The following is a 21,336-nucleotide window of genomic DNA, read 5'->3' as shown; positions in this document are numbered from 1 at the left end:
TCTTTTGACCTCTCTAGAGGCCATATTTTTCAATGGATCTTCATGAAAATTGATCTGAATATTCACCTTGATGATATCTAGGTCAGTTTCAAAACTGGGTCACGTGCGGTCAAAAACTAGGCCAGTAGGTATAAAAATAGAAAAACCTTGTGACCTCTCTAGAGGCCATATTTTTCATGAGATCTTCATGAAAATTAGTGAGAATGTTCACCTTGATGATATCTATATAAAGTTCAAAACAGGGTCACGTACCTTCGAAAACTAGGTCAATAGGTCAAATAATAGAAAAACCTTGTGACCTCTCTAGAGACCATATTTTTCAATGGATCTTCATGAAAATTGGTCAGAATTTTTATCTTGATAATATCTAGGTCAAGTTCAAAACTGGGTCACATGAGCTCAAAAACTAGGTCACTATGTCAAATAATAGAAAAAAGGACGTCATACTCAAAACTGGGTCATGTGGGAAGAGGTGAGCGATTCAGGACCATCATGGTCCTCTTGTTGAGATATGTGACCATGATTAAGTAAACCGGACATTTCACGCTAATTTAAGACGTTATTTTGAATTATTTAACAAGTGATATGTTTTAATATCATATTTTGACTTTACAATATAGCAACAGTGCCATTGTAATAAATTTACTCACAGGTTGCAATTAATTCATAAAATGATTTTCTGTCCCGAACGCCGAATCCAGTCTTTATTCTACGTTTTCCGGAAAAATGGCGTTACACCATCACTTCCGGTTTATCAAACGTGCAGAACTACCTTAAAGAAAGAACAGTGTAAGATCGAGACAACCGTTAGAAATGCACATTATTCGGCCAAAAATTTTCACTCGCAAAAAAATGCTGGTGTCTGAAATCTCACCTCGCAGTTTCAAATTTGGACTCGCATTTTGCGAGTATGCGAGCTTAAATTCGAACCCTGTTTTTGTGCCCCCACCCCCCCACCCACATGAGTGGTGGGGGCATATAGATTTGGTCGTGTCCGTCCGAAGTTCGTGATGCGCCTAGCTCAAAAAGTGTTTGATATAAATTGATGAAACCTTGTCTTTATCATGATATGAACTTGCGCACCTCCTATTTTTCGTCTGGCTCCGCCCCCATTTTTCAGAGTTATGGCCCCTGAAATAGTCAAAAAATGCACATTTTCACCTTGTGACGCGCCTAGCTCAAAAAGTATTTGATATAAATTGATGAAACCTTGCATGAGTCTTTATCGTGATATGAACTTGTGCACCTCCTATTTTTGTCTAGCTCCGCCCCCAATTTTCAGAGTTATGGCCCCTGAAATAGTCAAAAATGCACATTTTCACTTTGTGACATGCCTAGCTCAAAAAGTATTTGATATAGATTCATGAAACCTTGCATGAGTCTTTATCATGATATGAACTTGCACACCTCCTATTTTTTGTCTGGCTCCGCCCCCAATTTTTAGAGTTATGGCCCCTGAAATAGTCAAAAATGCACATTCTCACCTTGTGATGCACCTAGCTCAAAAAGTATTTAATATAAATGGTTGAAAACTTGAATAAGTGTTTTTCATGATATAAACTTGCACACCTCTTATTTTTTTTGGCTGGCTCCACCCCCTATTTTTAGCTCACCTGTCACAGTGACAAAGTGAGCTTTTGTGATCACCTGTCGTCTGTGCGTGCGTGCGTCAACAATTTCTTGTCTGCACGATAGTGGTTTCATTTATGATTTTATTTTAACCAAACTTGCATACAACTTGTATCCCCATAAGATCTCGGTTCCTTTCTTCAATCGGCCAGATCCCATAATAGGTTCCAGAGTTACGGCCCCTGAAAGGGCCAAAATTAGCTATTTTGACCTTGTCTGCACAATAGCAGCTTTATTTATGATTTGATTTTTACCAAACTTGCACACAACTTGTATCACCATAAGATCTCGGTTCCTTTCTTGAGCCGGCCAGATTCCTTTATGGGTTCCAGAGTTATGGCCCCTGAAAGGGCCAGAATTAGCTATTTTGACCTTGTCTGCACAATAGCAGCTTCATTTATGATTTTATTTTAACTAAACTTGCACACAACTTGTATAACCATAAGATCTCGGTTCCTTTCTTGAACTGGCCAGATTCCATAATGGGTTCCAGAGTTACGGCCTCTGAAAGGGCCAAAATTAGCTATTTTGACCTTGTCTGCACAATAGCAGCTTCATTTATGATTTGATTTTAACCAAACTTGCACACAACTTGTATCACCACAAGATATTGGTTCCTCTCTTGAACCAGCCAGATCCCATTATGGGTTCTGTAGTAATGGCCCCTGATAGGGGGGTGTGGGACTTGTTTTCCCTATATGGCTATATAGAAAACTTTGAAAATCTTCTTCTCAAAAGCTACTGGTCCATTTTCAAAATAATTTTACACAAATGTGCCTCGGATGACCCTCTACCAAATTCCTTGAGATAATTTTGATTCTTCGAAAAACATGGCAGCCTGCAAGAGACACTCATTATCCCTATATGGCCATATAGAAAACTTTAAAATTAAGTCTTGTATGAAACTACTGGCCTGAATTGAGAATAATTTTATTTAAAGTTACTTTAAGAAAATTTCAACTATATTTTCTCATAATTCTTTTGATTGATCTTAAATATTATGATCTTTTGACCTTGAAGACTTGTCCTTAAGTGCAATGATAACAGGTGAGCGATATAGGGCCATCATGGCCTTCTTGTTAAAGTTATGGCCCCTGAAATAGTATAAAATGCACATTTTCACATAACTATGTGCCTAGCTCAAAAAGTGTTTGATGTAAATTCATGAAACCTTGCTTGAGTCTTTATCATGATGTGTCCTTGCACACTTGGCATTTTTCCTGAGAATCTTTGCATTTATTACAGAGTTATGGCCCTTGAAATAGCCAAAATAGTGGATTTTTTGTTTTTGATGCTCATAGCTCAAAAAGTATATGGCCTAGAATAATGAATCCTTTTCATAAAATGTTTGTTGAGGCTATACCCCATTAAGACTGCAAACATTTGAATTATTCCCCCTTATTTGTGACAAATATACCAGTGGGGGGCACACCCTGTGTCTAGTTTGGAAACTACATCAGAATGGTGTGTACCCAACTCTGTAGTTTCTATACACTTCAAATACAAATTGGTATACTTCATTTACATGTGGTAAACATGCGCATGTTATCGGGGCTTACATGCCCCTTTTTGGACAATTTTACATTTACATGTATACCTTGTGTATTCTACTCGTCCCACAATTTTCGTCACCTAATACCATCAACATGAAGAGAACGGGACTTCATGTGTGAATATTTTGTCTTGAGTTATGCCCCTGTTTTTGACAGTTCCTATCCAGTTCATATGAAACTTTGTATACATTATCAACATCAAGTAGACATGCCCTATATTCTTGGGAGATTTATGTCTGATTATTTCCCCCTGAGTTAACCTTAGCATAATCAGGGGACATGTGTCATACAGTGTTGAAATTATTCTTCTTCGAAGAAAAAAGGGACTTTTGCCTTTCCTTCCCATGAATCATGATAATAAATACTATCACAAAACTTAAAATATAACACTATATCATATTGAAATGTTTTCCTCTGGTACAGTTTAGATACTTTAATTGGATTAAAATTTCAGATCAGAAATCAATACAATGTATAACGAATAAATTTCTAATGAAACACTTGTGTATTAGGTGCGAAAAAGTATCCCTTGTCCCGTGCAAAGAACAGAAAATTGCTAAAATTTTTGTTAAAAAAAAAAACCGTCGGTCACAATATTCACATTCTGAATAAAAATGCTATTTATTTATATTCATTGATTGTATAGACAATCAAGCATGTAAGAGAAGATGTGTTGTTACTTGATCACTGTTTGAGATAAGAGTTATCAAAACGCTATCGCTTTTTGCTCACCAGGGGAGAAAACGCTAACAGCGAAAATGACTTGATCATGGTATTTGCACAATTCCTTCCCCTGATAAGTGAGGAAAATTTCTCAGTATGCCATCCATATTAAATTGTACAATTATTGTTCCTAGTTTCAAGATCAGGATCTGTAACACTCTGTTTCGATCCTGGTTCATAACTCGGCCATTTATTAAGGATAGGTAAATATATGGGAGAACGACGCCTTTGAGTAGGTTCGCGTACTCCCGTTTTAGACCCCCCCCCCCCTCCTTCCCTTGGGGCGACATAATATACATAACTTAATTTCAGTGTCAGTCCGTTCGTTCGTTCGTCCCGAATTCGTGTCCGGTCTGTAATTATGTCATCAATCAAGGAATTGGAATATTACGTTGCACAAATATTCTCAATAACGAGACGATGTGTCATATCCCTAGCACAAATGTCAAGGTCACACTTGGAGGCCAAAGGACAATAGTGTTGTCCTGTCCTGTCTAAAACATGGATTTTAATGTTACTTTTCACAATGTATCCCATAATAAGCCGATTAAGTCATGTGGGGCGCCCCCTGGCCCTCTGCTCCTACGCGAGATCTAGGCACTCGGTTGCAGTGATGATTGACTTGTAGTTTTAATATCTTATTCAGCACTCCCTATGCTAAAACATTTGACTTTTTGTCGAGATCATCGAATCTCCCTTTTTTAAGGAATTATAAATTACGTATCATTTGGGCTAAGGAAATAGAATCTGCGCCACTTTAGACATACAACCACTAATTATGTCTGTGGGAGACATGTTTTGCTCTGTCCATCCGTCCGTTCGTCACACTTCATTTCCGATCAATAACTGGAGACCTAGAACCTTCAAACTTCATAGGGTGATGGGGCCTTAAGAACCACTTGACCCAGAATTTCGAAACTTCATGGGATGATTGGACATGCCGAGTAGAATGAAATCTTTGTGAGCATTGGGCTGAAACTTCACATATATGTTTGCGATCGAAATGCATTTTTACACATCTAGTTCTACCTTTACTTGACAAAATAAGATGTGTCACACTTCATTTCCGGAGACCTAGAACCTTCAAACTTCATAGGGTGATGGGGCCTACCGAATAGATGACCCCTATTGTTTTGAGGGTCTCTCGATCAAAGGTCACAGGGGCCTGAACAGTTTCCGATCAATACCTTGAGCACCACTTGACCCAGAATGTTGAAATTTCAGAGGATGATTGGACATGCAAAGTAGATGACCCGAATTGATTTTGGGATCAATTGATCCAAGGTCAATGTCACAGGGGCCAGTTTGGGATCACTTGATCCAAGGTCAATGTCACGGGGGCCAGAACATGGAAAACCGTTTCCGATCAATAACTTGAGAACAATTGACCCAGAATGTTGAAACTTCAGGGGATGATTGGACATGCAAAGCAAATGACCCCTTATGATTTTGGGGTTACTTGAACAAAGGTTAAGATCAAAGGGGCTAGAACGTGGAAAACCGTTTCCGATCAATAACTGGAGAACCATTTGACATAGAACCTTCAAACTTCATAGAGTGATAGGGCTTACAACGTAGATGAACCTAGTTGTTTTTGGGGCCACTCAATTAAAGGTCAAGGTCACAGGGACCTGAACATGTCAATCCCTCCGTCCGTCTAACTTCATTTTCAATCAATAACTGGAGAACCGTTTGACCTAGAAACTTCATAGGATGGTAGAGCTTACAAAGTAAATGATCCCTATTCTTTTTGGGATCATGCGATCAAAGGTCAATGTCACAGGGGCCTGAACATGGAAAACAGTTTCCGATCAAGAAATTGAGAACCACTTGACCCAGAATATTGAAACTTCATAGAATGATTGGACAAAACAGCTTCCGGTCCATAACTTAAGAACCACTTGACCCAGAATTTCGAAACTTCATGGGATGATTGGACATGCCGAGTAGAATGAAATCTTTGTGAGCATTGGGCTGAAACTTCACATATATTTTTGCGATCGAAATGCATTTTTACACATCTAGTTCTACCTTTACTTGACAAAATTTTTCCCTTTCGTATTTAGAAATTTCAGCAATATTATTGTTTTCCTTGAATATCTCTGAAACCAGCAAATGTATTGCATTGGAACATTACATAAACCTCGTGTCTCATACAGCAAGATGACATGGTCAGATAACAGTTATCTGACGACTGTTTCTTAACTGAGTTGTCTCCCGTTTTAATTACACTCACTTGTTTCGCCTTTTTATAATTTTATCAGTTCTGGGAAGTAATCTCAAACATGGAATTGACCCCACCGGTACCTACCATGGATACTCTGACCTTCAACTTGAAAGAATCAACTTGTACTATAACGAAGCTAGCGGTTAGTGACTAAGTTTGCTGAAGATCCAACATGCAAAATACTAGTAGTCGTTTCAATATTTTTTCTATATTTTAGCACTTGCAGCCCCTAATAGGGGCTTAGTGCCCCCATTTAAACAAATTTCGGACAGGACTTTAATAATACTTCATACATATGATCGCCTAGAAGTGTAGGTAAGTGTAACATCATTTTCTGGGCAAAAATATGAAGCGAACAAGTTTCAGTTTTAAAGAGATTCCAATGACCCTTCAATTAAAGGTAGATGTACTTGACAGGACAATGGAATGGGGTCTAGATCTACAAAAAGATTGTGGAACCAACTATTTCAACATTTTAAAAGGATTCCAATGGAACTTCACAAACATGTCTAAGGTGCATTCTTGTATTCTGCTATGCACACGTCTGAAATGCCTGGCATGTATATATTAAACAGTCTACATCTTTAGTGTAGATGTGCGTGAAATATTTTTGGGATAGAGAAGCGGGGGATGAAGTTGGGTGCCCACCACCCCACAAGTATGCGGTGTGAACTAATTTCGCATTTTCAAATGAATTCCAATGAAAGTTCATACACATGGTCACCATGAAGTGTAGATGTGCGTGACGATTTTCCTGGGATGAACAAAGGTGGAGGCCCCTAAGTCCACAATCTCTGCTGAGAGTTCGTGAAGCAAACTACCACCAGTTTTTAAAGGGATTCCAATAAGGCTTTATGGGTAAAATCTTAGTGAAGTGTAGATGTGCATGACATTTTTTTCTGGGATGAATAAAGGTGGGGATAGCTAGCCCCTTCTGGATAGAACTACTTCCACCTTTGTAGAGATTCCAGTGAAACTGCATACGCATTGTGAACGTTCGTAACATACATTTTTCTTTAGTGGGGCGGGGTGGGGGTATGGACAAAGGTGGGAGTCTCGGTGCCACCATCTTCCTCTGCAAATAAATTGTGGAGCGAACTCCTCTCACAATTTTAAAGGAAATCCAACGAAACTGTAAAGATGTGATGACATGTGTTTTTCTTGGTAGTCTGGCTGTAATATTTTTTTTAAATATTCTCCTATACTCTTACTTTTTCATTTTTACTCCTCAGCAAATTCTCTCTTAGCTCTAATTACATGTTTTTGAGAAAAAAAGGTGAATAATTATACAAAATTTGACTGTACTCGCGAGTTATCTTGTGAACAAAGCATAGGATCTGAATACAGACTACAAACTTCTTTCTTGGCTGGACAAAGGATAAAGGACCTCGAAGCCCCGTCTTCCTCAAGTTTTTATTTTATTGTTATTTATTATTTTATTGGGATTCCAATTAAACTTCATTCATACAATCCCTGATAAATAACTGTAGATGTGCATGACCTACTGTGTTCTTGGACGGATAAATGTGTGTGTCAGTGGGAAGGGTGGTGGGGGGGGGGGGGGGGCTCCGGGACCCTCTTCCCCTCTCCCCAAACTCTTCTCACTTCATACATACGATCACCATAACGTGTAGATATGCCTGATATTTTTTCTAGGACGGACAAAGGTGTGTGGGGACCCATCCCCTTCCAACTTTACTTTTGGTGGTTTTGGTTCCTGTTTCGGGTACAAAATATAATCTTTATTCTGACAAAGCGGTATTAGGGGGGAGGGGGTTATTAATCTCTCATTTAGTGATAGCTCCAGTTTTTCATCTTTCTTTTAAACATAAACTCGAAAACTGTACTGTCTTATCTTTCTATTGCACATTTATATGAATTTAATTTTATATTGTCATCAATTTCATCGCTGTCTATTAGTCCGCCTGTCTGTCTGTCAGTCCGTCTGCCAGCGTTTAGCTTTTCAGATCTTATAAAAAAAACCTGTCTGGATTTCAACGAATCTTCACAGGAGTGATTGATATAACGCCTAGTTGTGCATATGGTCGGCACGTCCCGCTCGAATTCTTTTTGCTGAGTTATGGCCACTTAAAGGAAAGGAGAAATAACTCGCAAGAAAATCGAACTGGTGACGAAATGCTCAACTACGTTGCTTTGAAGTTTCATAAAAATCCGCGGCTATGGATAATGACAGAAGCTACTACCTGGCACTTTATGCTGGCAGACAAAACTTTACTCATTCAGGTAATAACAGTATTTTCTGTCATTACAAGTACTCTCAGTAGTGAAGCGGTTGGGCACGATATTGTGATAGACTGACGGATAAAAGAATATACTAGTTTAATCAATTGGGGTTTTTGTTTGTCTTTCTACAGGCAAACGGGTAAAGATCAGTCTTTCTAGAAAATCATTCTTGAGTGAGTCAAATATGTAGTCATTCATGGTCGACTGAGGTGTCTGATCACCTGATGATCAAAATGGTCATATACATGTGTATACGCACCACGCCCCCACCTCCACCCCCACCCAACACACACACACACACACACACCTCCACCCTATCTACAGTTCATTCAGCACTCTGTCTGAATTTCTTACGCATACTTTTTTTGTAAATCTTACACCATTCTAAATGTCATTTTGATGTTGTTTTATTTTTTCATTGTTTAGTAGAATTTTCTGGTCGATGTTGCTACAGGTATACAACAACGGTAATGCAAGGCATCAAATAGGCCGCATTTATTGTTATAATTTAAGTTGTAAGGGCTTTGCGTCTATCAAACAAATCGTACTAAAATATCACAGATATACTAGTCACCGTTCCGTAGACTATATTACACGACAATTGCTGTACATATAAAAGATGTGAATGTAGTTCATCCGCATTCTGGTGATTCTTCTCGAACTAATTAAGTAAAACCATATTTATTCTAATCAATATAATTTAAGATAAACATCTCTCATCTTTCTTTATCCATATTTTTCATGTAAAGGTTTCACAGTTTTTTTCTCTGTTTTGATATTTTTGGAAAGACTATTTGCCTTTGTCGTCACAACAAATTACAAATGTTAAAATATTTTAACTAGTGCCTGCTCTAGACGAAGCGGCGTCTTATAAATTCATAAAGACCATAAACCCATCTTTTCCATTCTAGGATGTTGTGCAATATTAATAGACGTATTATATACATGTTTGGGAAAAATCTACGACAAAAGAGTTAAATTGGAAACAAATTTTAACATTTATCGTCTGTTTGCTGCCCATCCACGATTTATGCTTCATCTTCCTCCTCCTCTTCCTCGTCAAATTCGCCCTCCTCCTCGGCGGTGGCGTCCTGATACTGCTGGTATTCTGATACCAAGTCGTTCATGTTCGACTCCGCCTCAGTGAACTCCATCTCGTCCATACCCTCGCCAGTGTACCAATGCAGGAAAGCCTTACGACGGAACATAGCCGTGAACTGTTCTGAGATCCGCTTGAAAAGTTCCTGGATGGAGGTACTGTTACCGATAAATGTGGCGGCCATTTTGAGACCACGTGGTGGAATATCGCAGACGGCGGTCTTCACGTTGTTGGGGATCCATTCGACGAAGTAGCTGCTGTTCTTGTTCTGGACGTTCAACATCTGTTCATCGACCTCCTTCATGGACATACGTCCCCTGAAAATTGCGGCTACCGTGAGGTATCGTCCGTGGCGTGGGTCACAAGCAGCCATCATGTTCTTGGCGTCGAACATCTGTTGGGTAAGTTCGGGGACAGTGAGAGCCCTGTACTGCTGGCTACCACGAGAAGTAAGAGGTGAAAAGCCTGGAATGAAGAAGTGGAGACGTGGGAAAGGAACCATATTGACGGCTAGTTTACGGAGGTCGGCGTTCAGCTGACCTGGAAAGCGAAGACACGTGGTAATACCAGACATCGTGGCTGACACGAGATGGTTCAAGTCTCCGTAAGTGGGTGTGGTCAGTTTGAGCGTCCTGAAGCAGATGTCATACAGAGCCTCGTTGTCGATACAGAAACACCCGTCAGCATTCTCAACAAGCTGATGGACTGACAGCGTGGCATTGTATGGCTCCACAACCGTGTCGGATACCTGGAATAATGCATGGAAGCTTTACACACACTTTAACTTATTGTAGTTAACATATAAGACTCAATTACAGATGTTGCCGTTTTTAAAATCGAGATACCGCAATAACTTTTATCTAACTAGACGATGTTTTTTGAAAAGGCGCATGTCTCTGATTGCATTTAGTTCTGGTAAGACTGTGTTATGACAAAAAGAAGTCATCTATTTGATATATTAAAAAAAAGTTCACCGATCATCACTGTGAAGTTGTGTCTGACGGAAAGACAGACGGATAAGACAAACACAACATATTTTCCTAGTCAGAGTATAGACATAATTATATATGATTATTGATGAAATAGGTTGAAAGGTTTCATTATTCTGTATTTTAGTAGACAAAGGGTTGCTTTTTATAAAGAATGAGAATTCTGTCATAACATACACAAGAAATTTGCCATCTTATACATACATGTATATACAAAACACACTGACATACTACCTTAGGTGACGGAACTACTGAAAAAGTGTTCATGATTCTGTCCGGGTACTCCTCACGGATCTTGCTGATGAGCAGAGTACCAAGTCCGGCTCCAGTACCGCCACCTAAAGAGTGCGTGAGTTGGAATCCCTGAAGGCAATCGCAGGACTCGGACTCCTTTCGTACAACATCAAGAATTGAGTCAACGAGTTCTGCTCCCTCAGTGTAGTGACCCTTGGCCCAGTTGTTACCAGCCCCGCTTTGTCCAAACACAAAGTTATCTGGCCTGAAGATTTGGCCGAACGGTCCGGACCTTACGGAGTCCATAGTACCCGGCTCCAGATCAATAAGAATTGCACGAGGAACATACTTGCCACCTGCAGATAAGGTGTTGTGTATAAAAAATATGAGAAACTTTAACCGTATTTCCGATCTTTCTTTAAAATAGATTTTTATCAGTTATGAAATCAAACTGGTTGAGTGCAAATTTATACCACAGAAAAAGAAGAACTGTATGTCATTTAATAATTTCAATGCTGCGGTGTCAAAATATGAATCTGCTTCAACAAAGGATGAAATTTTCAACTTTTAAGTAAAGCAAACCTGTGGCTTCGTTGTAGTAGACATTGATTCTCTCGAGCTGAAGGTCCGAATCTCCGTGGTATGTACCTGTGGGATCAATACCGTGCTCATCTGAGATCACCTCCCAGAACTGGAACAATGAAAGTTTAAATAAATAACATAGAAAAATAGCATGATATATTTCCTCCCTAACGCTGACACAGATGTTTTAGACATAATATCTATTGGAATAATCGTAAGCTAAAAAAAAATTCTAAAGAAATTGATTCAGCTATGTTCAAGTCTCGATTCTTGGATGTGGTTTACAGTTTGTTGAAAATAACGAAACTAACCTTAGAACCGATTTGGTTCCCACATTGACCAGTCTGCATATGTACAATTTCTCTCATCTTGAATCTTAATATTCCTCTTCTTCATCAAAAATGACCAGCCTTACACCAGCACACTTTCGTAACTAATCAAAATACGAAGAGCATAATTTTAATACCGGAGATAAACTCCATGACTACAGTCAAAATATTTATTGACTGCAGTTTTCCGATCAATTAAACGAATAAGAGATGCGAATTATGCATTGAAAACACAGCTCACAGTGAGATTGCAGATCATATCCCTGCAGTGCATGGTAATCCATAGCTCAATATAATATGGCTAAAGATGAATGTTGGCAATTAAAAGGAAATTGGTGAAGAGTTCATTTTTATCATCCAAAAGTAACGTCAAGATGAAAATTCATATTTATCTTGTCTTCGATGTTTTGATTGCTGTATTCGACCTTATATATGGAAGGACATTCAGAAAAAAGTATCAGGATTTTGTGAAGAAAACAATAGTAATGTACACAGAAGACGATAAGATGCAGGCTCTAAAAGGATCCATGATCCTTCTATCTGAGCCTAGCAATGCATTCTACGGAATTAAACATTAGATCCAAGACAATAAATGTACTTTTTTGTGGGATGGGAGAAAAGAAATCTTAATGCACCTATATTATGCATTCAGTATGTAATGCACACATGTTATGTATATTTATGTTCCAGCTAATTTTTGTTTGTTCCAATAATTTTATTCTCACATTTTTACACCCCTTTGAATTTAATGTTGACCATTACGTATGTATCGCATACGAAGAAGTGCAAAATATATGTTCATGCTGAATGGTTCGTCCCTAACTTTGTGTTTACCGAATACAATTAATTTTCGATCACCCCTAAAATGTGCATTAGTTTATCAGTTATACTAGCAACTGCAAAATATGCTGAATTTTCTTTTTCCTTTTGAAGACGTTTCCCTATGGTGGATTATCCATACAGTTATTCATAATATTGGCAATGTCATTGAAGTGTGTGTAAAGGCTTATCAACAGAGCTTAAGCACCCTTTGAATATGATTTAATTTCACCGTGACGCCTTCAAAACTTTTCACGTACCGTAGATCATGTTCAATATTGGTTGAAGAAAGTCTGCGTGAAAGAAAAATAAAAGATATAACATGAGTTTATTTTTAAATGAAGATCTTAACATTTTAACAAGTCAAATCAAAAATTTATAGTAGCACGTTGATCTTGTTGTGATGTATTCATATTTTCCTCAGCCGCTCGCCATGTCATGTTTAGTTTGCCGTTCCATATATATATTGGACACACCTCTCTGCACATTTTTAAAGGCAATTAAGTTTGAGAAATTTAAGATGGACCAGGTGATAAAAACGTCGGTGCCAATTACAATTTTATGTTATTTTCTCGAAGTTAACTTCGAAGTTATTTTGAACAGATTTAATTGTGTGCTTTGTCGAATTCATAAAGTCAAAGAAATGCATATTTAATTAAGTTTGTAGAAATACACACTAATGGTCACTTGAACGTCAATTCTTTTCTCAAACACTCTACCTAAATGTTTTTTCATGGACCAAATAAGAAAGTACACTTGGATTTTGCGAAGTGTTTAAAGAAAGTATTGAGTGGCAGACGTTTTTGTTGTGGAAAACACTTGTTTTCCTGTCTTCGACGCTTTTCATCTTTTTGAAATCCGTCAAGTAATAAAAATGATAAACAAAATATTACCTGAATCGAGTTATTTTTCCCTTGCTAACGATACCAAAAAGTCACTTGGGTTGGCCACTCTGTTCTACAAACTTGATTACATGCCTTTGCATTTAAGAAGAATTCGACAAGGCATACGATAGGAGCCTGCAATATTTTGACAGAATGTCACAAATGCATATCAAAACGCAGTGGAGTAAAAGAAAACACGATGCTATTGAGAAAGGCCACGAGGAAAGGAAGAATTATTATGACTGTTTATATATGGACTACTTGTATATCCGCGTAGGTTTACATTTGTTCTGGTAGTAAGGTTTGTTAATTCTATTTAAAAATAACCTTTAAGGGAACGTAACTCCGCAAAAATAATCCACAGGAAGGGTTAACGATATGCACAACTAGGATTTATACAATATCTCCTTGGAAGTTTCATTTAACTATGGACAGACAGTTTGCAGATGAAACGTGGACAAGAATCTCTGCATAGACACATTGACTTTATGTTCGACAAGAGCTATCAGAAGGACAACATGTTCGTCCATTGGAAAATATTTACCAAAAGAGAAGTGAAAATGATAATAAAATGCAATAGTAAAACTGTAAGTGTTTGGGGTGCTGGTAATGCGCGAAGAGGGGTGTGGTAATGCGCGAAGAGGGGTGTGGTAATGCGCAGAGAGGGGTGTGGTAATGCGCGAAGAGGGGCGTGGTTAGAAACAATATGACTGAACACATGCAATTTAAAAAGAAAGACAGAAATGTGGGTGGGTGAAGGGGATACAAAGAAACAGTATAAGATAAAATATATAAGTTAATATGAGAAATGTAAAAAAAAATATCAGACAGGATAGGTAGAAGGGGCAGGGGCGATGAGTATGCGGGACACTAAGATAGATATTTAGAAACAATTGAGATATGATATATAAGTGTAAAATGTTTAAAGATAATTTTGGGGAAAGAGTGTAAAGGCAAAGGGGGGATAGGTGAGTGATGAATGGGGTGCAAGTTGACCCCAACGATCTTGACTTTTGATTTGCCTGATCCTAAACCAAAAGATGTATACCCCTTACTGCAATATAAGGGCTATATAAAGTTAAGAAAATGCAGTGAAATTGATAAGCTTTCCATAAGACTTTTACCAACATTATTACAATATTTGACCCAAGTGTCCTTGACTTACAGTCCTAAGTTATCGGATGTCTATCCATAACCTTACCAAGACTAAACCTTTTGTGAAGTTTGGTAACAAAAAGAGATATAGTGAAATCGAGAAGTTTGTCTTCAAGCCTTAACCTGAAAGCAATGCGGACTCCGGGGTGAGTGCAGTAGCACTCCTTATTCTGCTAAAATCAAAAGGGCCAAAACGCACATAAAAACATTCAACCATTCAACTACAAAACCCGTACTGTGCAAACCAATGCTTGGTATCGATCATATAAATTCTGTTCAAAATGAGCTTTAAGGAGTCATAAATCTGCAAAAGTAATATGAATGGAGCGTGCTAATGATATGCACAAGTATGTTTCATACTAATTACTCCTGTGAAGTTTCATTGAAATTCGGTAAGGTTTATTAGAACAATCGCGGACAAGCTAAATTCGGACGGACGAACAGACGACATGACACGGGAGATATAATATCATAAGAATGTCATTTTATTTTATGTTAATTAACATCTTAAGTTTCAGGCGAAACGGTAGGAAATTTGGCAGATTATAAAAGAGGCATTCATGTATCATCCATCTAAAACACGAGTTTCTTGCATGCCAAACCTCTACGGAAGCCCGTGATTGTCATTATTTTTAGAAGGGCCCTCGTACTTATCTTCTTTAATTTGCACTTAGTTCTATTGTATTGTTCTGTCTAGTTCAGCTTATCTTCTGCTGAGTTATTATGGTAAATTATCCATTGTTTAAGGGACTTTTGTGACTGAATGGTTACGGTCGCTGGCTTCGAGTCACTTGCCCTTCATCACTGAAAGGGGACCTCTGTGACTGAGTGGTTATGGTCGCTGGCTTCGAGTCACCACTCAGTCACAGAGGTCCCCTTTCAGTGGTGAAGGGCAAGTGACTCGAAGCCAGCGACCTTAACCACTCAGTCACAGAGGTCCCCTTTCAGTGGTGAAGGGCAAGTGACTCGAAGCCAGCGACCTTAACCACTCAGTCACAGAGGTCCCCTTTCAGTGGTGAAGGGCAAGTGACTCGAAACCAGCGACCGTAACCACTCAGTCACAAAAGTCCCCTTTCAGTGGTGAAGGGCAAGTGACTCGAAACCAGCGACCTTAACCACTCAGTCACCACTTAGTCACAGAGGTCCCCTTTCAGTGGTGAAGGGCAAGTGACTCGAAGCCAGCGACCATAACCACTCAGTCACAGAGGTCCCCTTTCAGTGGTGAAGGGCAAGTGACTCGAAGCCAGCGACCGTAACCACTCAGTCACAGAAGTCCCCTTTCAGTGGTGAAGGGCAAGTGACTCGAAGCCAGCGACCTTAACCACTCAGTCACAGAGGTCCCCTTTCAGTGGTGAAGGGCAAGTGACTCGAAGCCAGCAACCTTAACCACTCAGTCACAGAGGTCCCCTTTCAGTGGTGAAGGGCAAGTCACTCGAAGCCAGCGACCGTAACCACTCAGTCACAAAAGTCCCTTAAACAATGGACAATGGGGACCTCTGTGACTTAGTGGTTACGGTCGCTGGTTTCGAGTCACTTGCCCTTCACCACTGAAAGGGGGCCTCTGTGACTGAGTGGTTAAGGTCGCTGGCTTCGAGTCACTTGCCCTTCACCACTGAAAGGGGACCTCTGTGACTGAGTGGTTAAGGTCGCTGGCTTCGAGTCACTTGCCCTTCACCACTGAAAGGGGACTTCTGTGACTGAGTGGTTAAGGTCGCTGGATTCGAGTCACTTGCCCTTCACCACTGAAAGGGGACCTCTGTGACTGAGTGGTTAAGGTCGCTGGCTTCGAGTCACTTGCCCTTCACCACTGAAAGGTGACCTCTGTGACTGAGTGGTTAAGGTCGCTGGCTTCGAGTCACTTGCCCTTCACCACTTAAGGTTCAAAACCTCGCTTGGGTTGTAGTATTCTTTATGTGAGGAAGCCATTCAGCTGTAGGTGTACCCGGCCAGCTGCTCATCCATGTGCAGAATAATGCTCGTAGGGACGCTTGTCGTTTCCTAGAAATGTATTTTAAAATATATTTGGTAACAGTCAAACTTGCTCGAGAGACCACGCCTGTTAAGAGAGTATTTGCATTAAAACACCGCTTTTTCTATGTGGTTAAAGAACAAATTATGTTGTATTAAGAGACCATTTGTGTTAAGAGACCACTTTTTGCCCTCCCCTTAGGTGATCTCTTAATGCAAGTTGAACTGTAGTTGAATTACTTGAATGGCCTTCATAGATTTTATTGTAAAATTGCAAAATATAGCAAAGAAATTCACTTTCCAACACAAATTGGGCATTTATTTTTTTCTGGTCCAAACTAGACTTGTTTTGTTTGTTTGTTTGTTTGTTTGTCCAGACTAGGCTCGTATTTTTTTCTGGTCCAAACTGTGCGCGTTTTTTTTTCCTGGTCTAAAGCAAGAAAAGATAACAACACATCTTAAAGGGTGATTTTGTGAACTAAATATCAAATGTTTATTTTGCATATTGTTGTTCTTGTTGCGCGTCTTCTTCTTCTTCCTCGTCAAATTCGCCCTCCTCCTCGGCGGTGGCGTCCTGGTACTGCTGGTACTCTGATACCAAGTCGTTCATGTTCGACTCCGCCTCGGTGAACTCCATCTCGTCCATACCCTCGCCAGTGTACCAATGCAAGAAAGCCTTACGACGGAACATAGCCGTGAACTGTTCGGAGATACGCTTGAACAGTTCCTGGATGGCAGTGCTATTACCGATGAATGTTGCGGCCATTTTAAGACCACGTGGCGGAATATCACAGACGGCGGTCTTCACGTTGTTGGGGATCCATTCGACAAAGTAGCTACTGTTCTTGTTCTGGACGTTCAACATCTGTTCGTCGACCTCCTTCATAGACATACGGCCACGGAACATGGCGGCGACGGTGAGGTAACGTCCGTGACGTGGGTCACAGGCAGCCATCATGTTTTTGGCGTCGAACATCTGTTGGGTAAGCTCAGGAACAGTAAGAGCCCTGTACTGCTGGCTACCACGAGATGTAAGAGGTGCGAAACCTGGCATGAAAAAGTGAAGACGTGGGAAAGGAACCATGTTGACGGCCAGTTTACGGAGATCGGCGTTCAGCTGACCCGGGAAACGAAGACACGTGGTAACACCGGACATTGTGGCTGACACGAGATGGTTCAAGTCTCCATATGTAGGCGTGGTCAGTTTGAGCGTCCTGAAGCAGATGTCATACAGAGCCTCGTTGTCAATACAGTATGTCTCGTCAGTATTTTCAACAAGTTGATGTACTGACAGAGTGGCGTTGTATGGTTCTACAACGGTGTCGGACACCTGAAAGGAAACAATAAAAGTGTTTATCATGATGATGTCACAATGCGTTGATTGTGGATATTTCTTCAAGTTAATTTGAAATTTGAAAACGAAATATGGCTATTCTGAACCAAACAGTCAAAACTGGTAGAATACATTACAATACCATTCTGTAACATGTAGCGTAACTTATTGTGTGGCTATACAAAGCATCAATTCGTCTTTAAAGCAATTGGATACACAGGTTGCTTTGGATCGACTTGAAATGATGAAACACGCTTCTTTTCTTATTGAAAAAAAACCTGTATGTTACTTAATTACCTTAGGTGAGGGAACAACTGAGAAAGTGTTCATGATTCTGTCGGGGTACTCCTCACGAATCTTGCTGATGAGTAAAGTTCCCATGCCGGATCCAGTGCCACCACCCAGAGAGTGTGTAAGTTGGAATCCCTGGAGACAGTCACAACTCTCGGCCTCCTTTCTGACAACGTCAAGAACGGAGTCCACGAGCTCGGCACCCTCGGTGTAGTGACCCTTGGCCCAGTTGTTACCAGCTCCACTCTGTCCGAAGACAAAGTTGTCTGGTCTGAAGATCTGACCAAAGGGTCCGGACCTCACGGAGTCCATGGTCCCAGGTTCGAGATCCACCAGGACTGCACGAGGGACATATTTTCCACCTTAAAGAAATTTGAAATATTTAAAATTTTCATTCGTGTTGTTTTAACTTTAAAGTTAAACGATTCACGTCTGGATAATTTGTCATATTATTCCCGCCACACGTATTAAATGTGTGAGTTTCCTCGTTTTTCTCAATAAATCAACAGATTCTTTGTACAGTTAAAAGAGTTTTGCATTCTGGAACAAAATGTCAAGAAATATGTATCCAATAAGAATCATTGATTCTGGATCCTTCGGGATCATGCAGTCTGACAATGATTCTATTATGTAAAATAGAGTTCGATCAAGGCGGCGCTAGCGGACACGAGGGTGTTGCGCAACAGATTAAATCAAACAAAGTTTGCTTACAGTTTTGCTTAGTTGCGTTTTATGCTTCCAAAGGATCTCCTTACTGATAGTATTACATGAAAAAGTCCAAAATGATATCATGACACAAAAAAAGTTACTAGAACGAAGAATACAAATACTAGTTAAAAATCGTGATTCGTATATATGTCTCTTACATTTACGTACCAGTGGCCTCGTTGTAGTAGACATTGATTCTCTCGAGTTGGAGGTCCGAATCTCCGTGGTAGGTTCCGGTGGGGTCGATACCGTGCTCGTCTGAGATCACCTCCCAGAACTGAAAAATAAAATATAACTTTTATACAATCTATGTTTAAAACTGAATGGTCCTTTCCAAATGATCTGTAGTACAAGACGGGCAGCAATCTGCATTTTACATGCTATACCATACCCCTATGTATACATGTACTAGCCCATTTCAGTTTCGCATAATTTCTCACCTAAAACGAGCAGTTCGACAAATGACGTAATGAACAAATGATAATTTGTCTTCCATCCTGCACCAGTCACCTTTTCTCAAAGAGACACTACGCGTGTTTCTAGCTTATGCCAACGTTTAAGAAAAACTTGTACAAAGTTCTCCAGTCAGCTTCAGGTCCAGGCGCCAATGGTAGTGCATATATTTCCATACGACACTTTTACCCCCAAGACCTTATTGCAATTAAATACTTTTTGCGTTGATGTAGCGATACATTTCCGTTTCTCTCTTAACCTCCTTTAAAACTTGCTTTCTTGTTTTTAATGAAAATATCCAGCAAAAAAAAAAAACGCGCAGAGTCTTACAGACCATGAAAACTGGTCAAAATCACAAATACATGTAAAACATGACGACTATATAATGATAATCATTTTAATACGAACCAAGTCATTAAGTATTCATACGAAGTGTGAACATGTTCATCTTCGCTTGTCTTTATTATAAGACAGAGTTGACACCTTATTACTCTTATTTAAGGCAGGGTCGATATGTATAAAATTAATTACCTTGGCACCAATCTGGTTACCGCACTGTCCAGCCTGAAGATGTACAATTTCGCGCATATTTATAATTTACAAAAATGTTCACCAAAACGGTACTTTCGACGTCGGAGAATATTTTACCCACTAAGGAGAAAAGTTTGTTTTATTGACTGTTATATATTAATTATTAGTTGAGTTGACTGAACACCATGACTACCAACCAAAACATACATGGCTGACTGATCCTCCAGCGGGAATGTGTGTTAGATCTCGTCTTTCCATCTGCATCCATCACTGATCACCAGATATGGATTAAAGGTGTTGGTTCCAGACATGAATTAAAGGTGTTGGTTGGTTAGTTTTGTAGGCAAGTATACGTGCATGCGTGCTTACACGCTAGAATGTGTTTATGGGTGGGTAATCGCTATGTGACGCTGTACGTGTGCACGATTTAAAGTTATCCCGTAGTGTCCACAATGCTTCCTTAACGTTCAGTGGTATAATTAACAACCCGAATGAACGAAATCTCACTGGACATTAGTGTGTTTCTGAACACATATTGAGATGTTTGTTTGTATAAAAGTATATAGTCGCCACTGGTAACCCATATGGGCGACTCTTCCAGAAGACTGGTTGTAATCTTAGGGGGGGGGGGGGGGGGGGGGGGGGGGGGGGGGGGGGGGGGGGGGGGGGGGGGGAGGGTAGCGCAAGATACAGAAGACGCTCCAATTCCAGAAGCTTCTCTGGTTCTTTAGCGTGCCAGGTGTAAAGCATCCATACACGGGTCTCTTATCTCAATGTTAGTATTTTTAGTTGGAGAAGCGGGGGCTCGAACTCAAGACCCCTGGTTTCGTAGTCAAACAGTGTTACCACTTGACAACTGCGCCCGCTCTAACGCATATTGAATTATTGTAATGGGGCCGTTAAATACCCCCATTCCCCACACACCTCCCGCGAATAGAGTCCAACATATAATCCATGTATATATTCTTGCATTTACTGGACATAACTGATAGAGGTCGGAGTAAACTTGAGCGACAATTGTAGAAAAAAAATTTTGATAGTCATCAATAGTATGTAGCTGTTCATGAGTTGCTAAGCAGCAGAAAAGTGACGTAATGTACATATATTATCTTTTTCAAATTTTAGATTGTCAGATTTTGCTATTTCATAACAGACAACTTAAGCTAATAGATTAAACAGTTCCATGCTCACTATTTTTTTTTTTTTTTTTTGAAAACTACCAGAAATACAAATACGACAACTATGATGACATACCTTTAAAATCAAATTTACTGCTTATACAGTCGGGTAATTTACATCATTTATAGATATTGATTTTAAACGATCGGCTTCAGAAAAGTAGAGTGACGCATCAATTCACTTCATCAAAGGTGCATTATCGGAACGCTTCATAAAAGGTCATTAACATTCAAAACATGATGGAAATTTATGAATATTAATACATTGACAATTTTACCATCGATAAAACATTCTTTGGATAAATACGTCTTTTACGTTTTTTATTCAGTCGACCTTTTGTGAAAAATATGCCATTTAGTTTAATACTTTCAAAGATAAACTGAAAAAATGTACTGGTTGGGAATCA

General features: G+C 39.6%; 2 protein-coding genes across 2 annotated transcripts; both read right to left on the bottom strand.

The window, feature by feature from the left end:
• Positions 1-8,767: 8,767 nt before the first annotated feature.
• LOC123557866 (tubulin beta chain-like) lies at positions 8,768-11,748 on the bottom strand. The gene is made up of 4 exons (XM_053544236.1): positions 11,592-11,748; positions 11,281-11,389; positions 10,699-11,054; positions 8,768-10,223 (listed from the first exon to the last, which is right to left on the bottom strand). The coding sequence occupies exons 1-4, from the start codon at positions 11,646-11,648 to the stop codon at positions 9,405-9,407; spliced, it is 1,341 nt and encodes a 446-aa protein (XP_053400211.1). The 5' UTR covers positions 11,649-11,748; the 3' UTR covers positions 8,768-9,404.
• A 4,932-nt stretch (positions 11,749-16,680) lies between these two features.
• Positions 16,681-19,942, bottom strand: LOC123557865 (tubulin beta-4B chain-like). The gene is made up of 4 exons (XM_045349603.2): positions 19,752-19,942; positions 18,936-19,044; positions 18,066-18,421; positions 16,681-17,765 (listed from the first exon to the last, which is right to left on the bottom strand). The coding sequence occupies exons 1-4, from the start codon at positions 19,806-19,808 to the stop codon at positions 16,929-16,931; spliced, it is 1,359 nt and encodes a 452-aa protein (XP_045205538.2). The 5' UTR covers positions 19,809-19,942; the 3' UTR covers positions 16,681-16,928.
• Between the last annotated feature and the right edge of the window lie 1,394 nt (positions 19,943-21,336).

Source organism: Mercenaria mercenaria, chromosome 5 (genome assembly GCF_021730395.1).
Source record: "Mercenaria mercenaria strain notata chromosome 5, MADL_Memer_1, whole genome shotgun sequence".
NCBI lineage: Eukaryota > Metazoa > Mollusca > Bivalvia > Venerida > Veneridae > Mercenaria > Mercenaria mercenaria.
The sequence above is the reverse complement of the archived record's forward strand: the minus strand, read 5'-3'. Positions and strand labels throughout refer to the sequence as shown.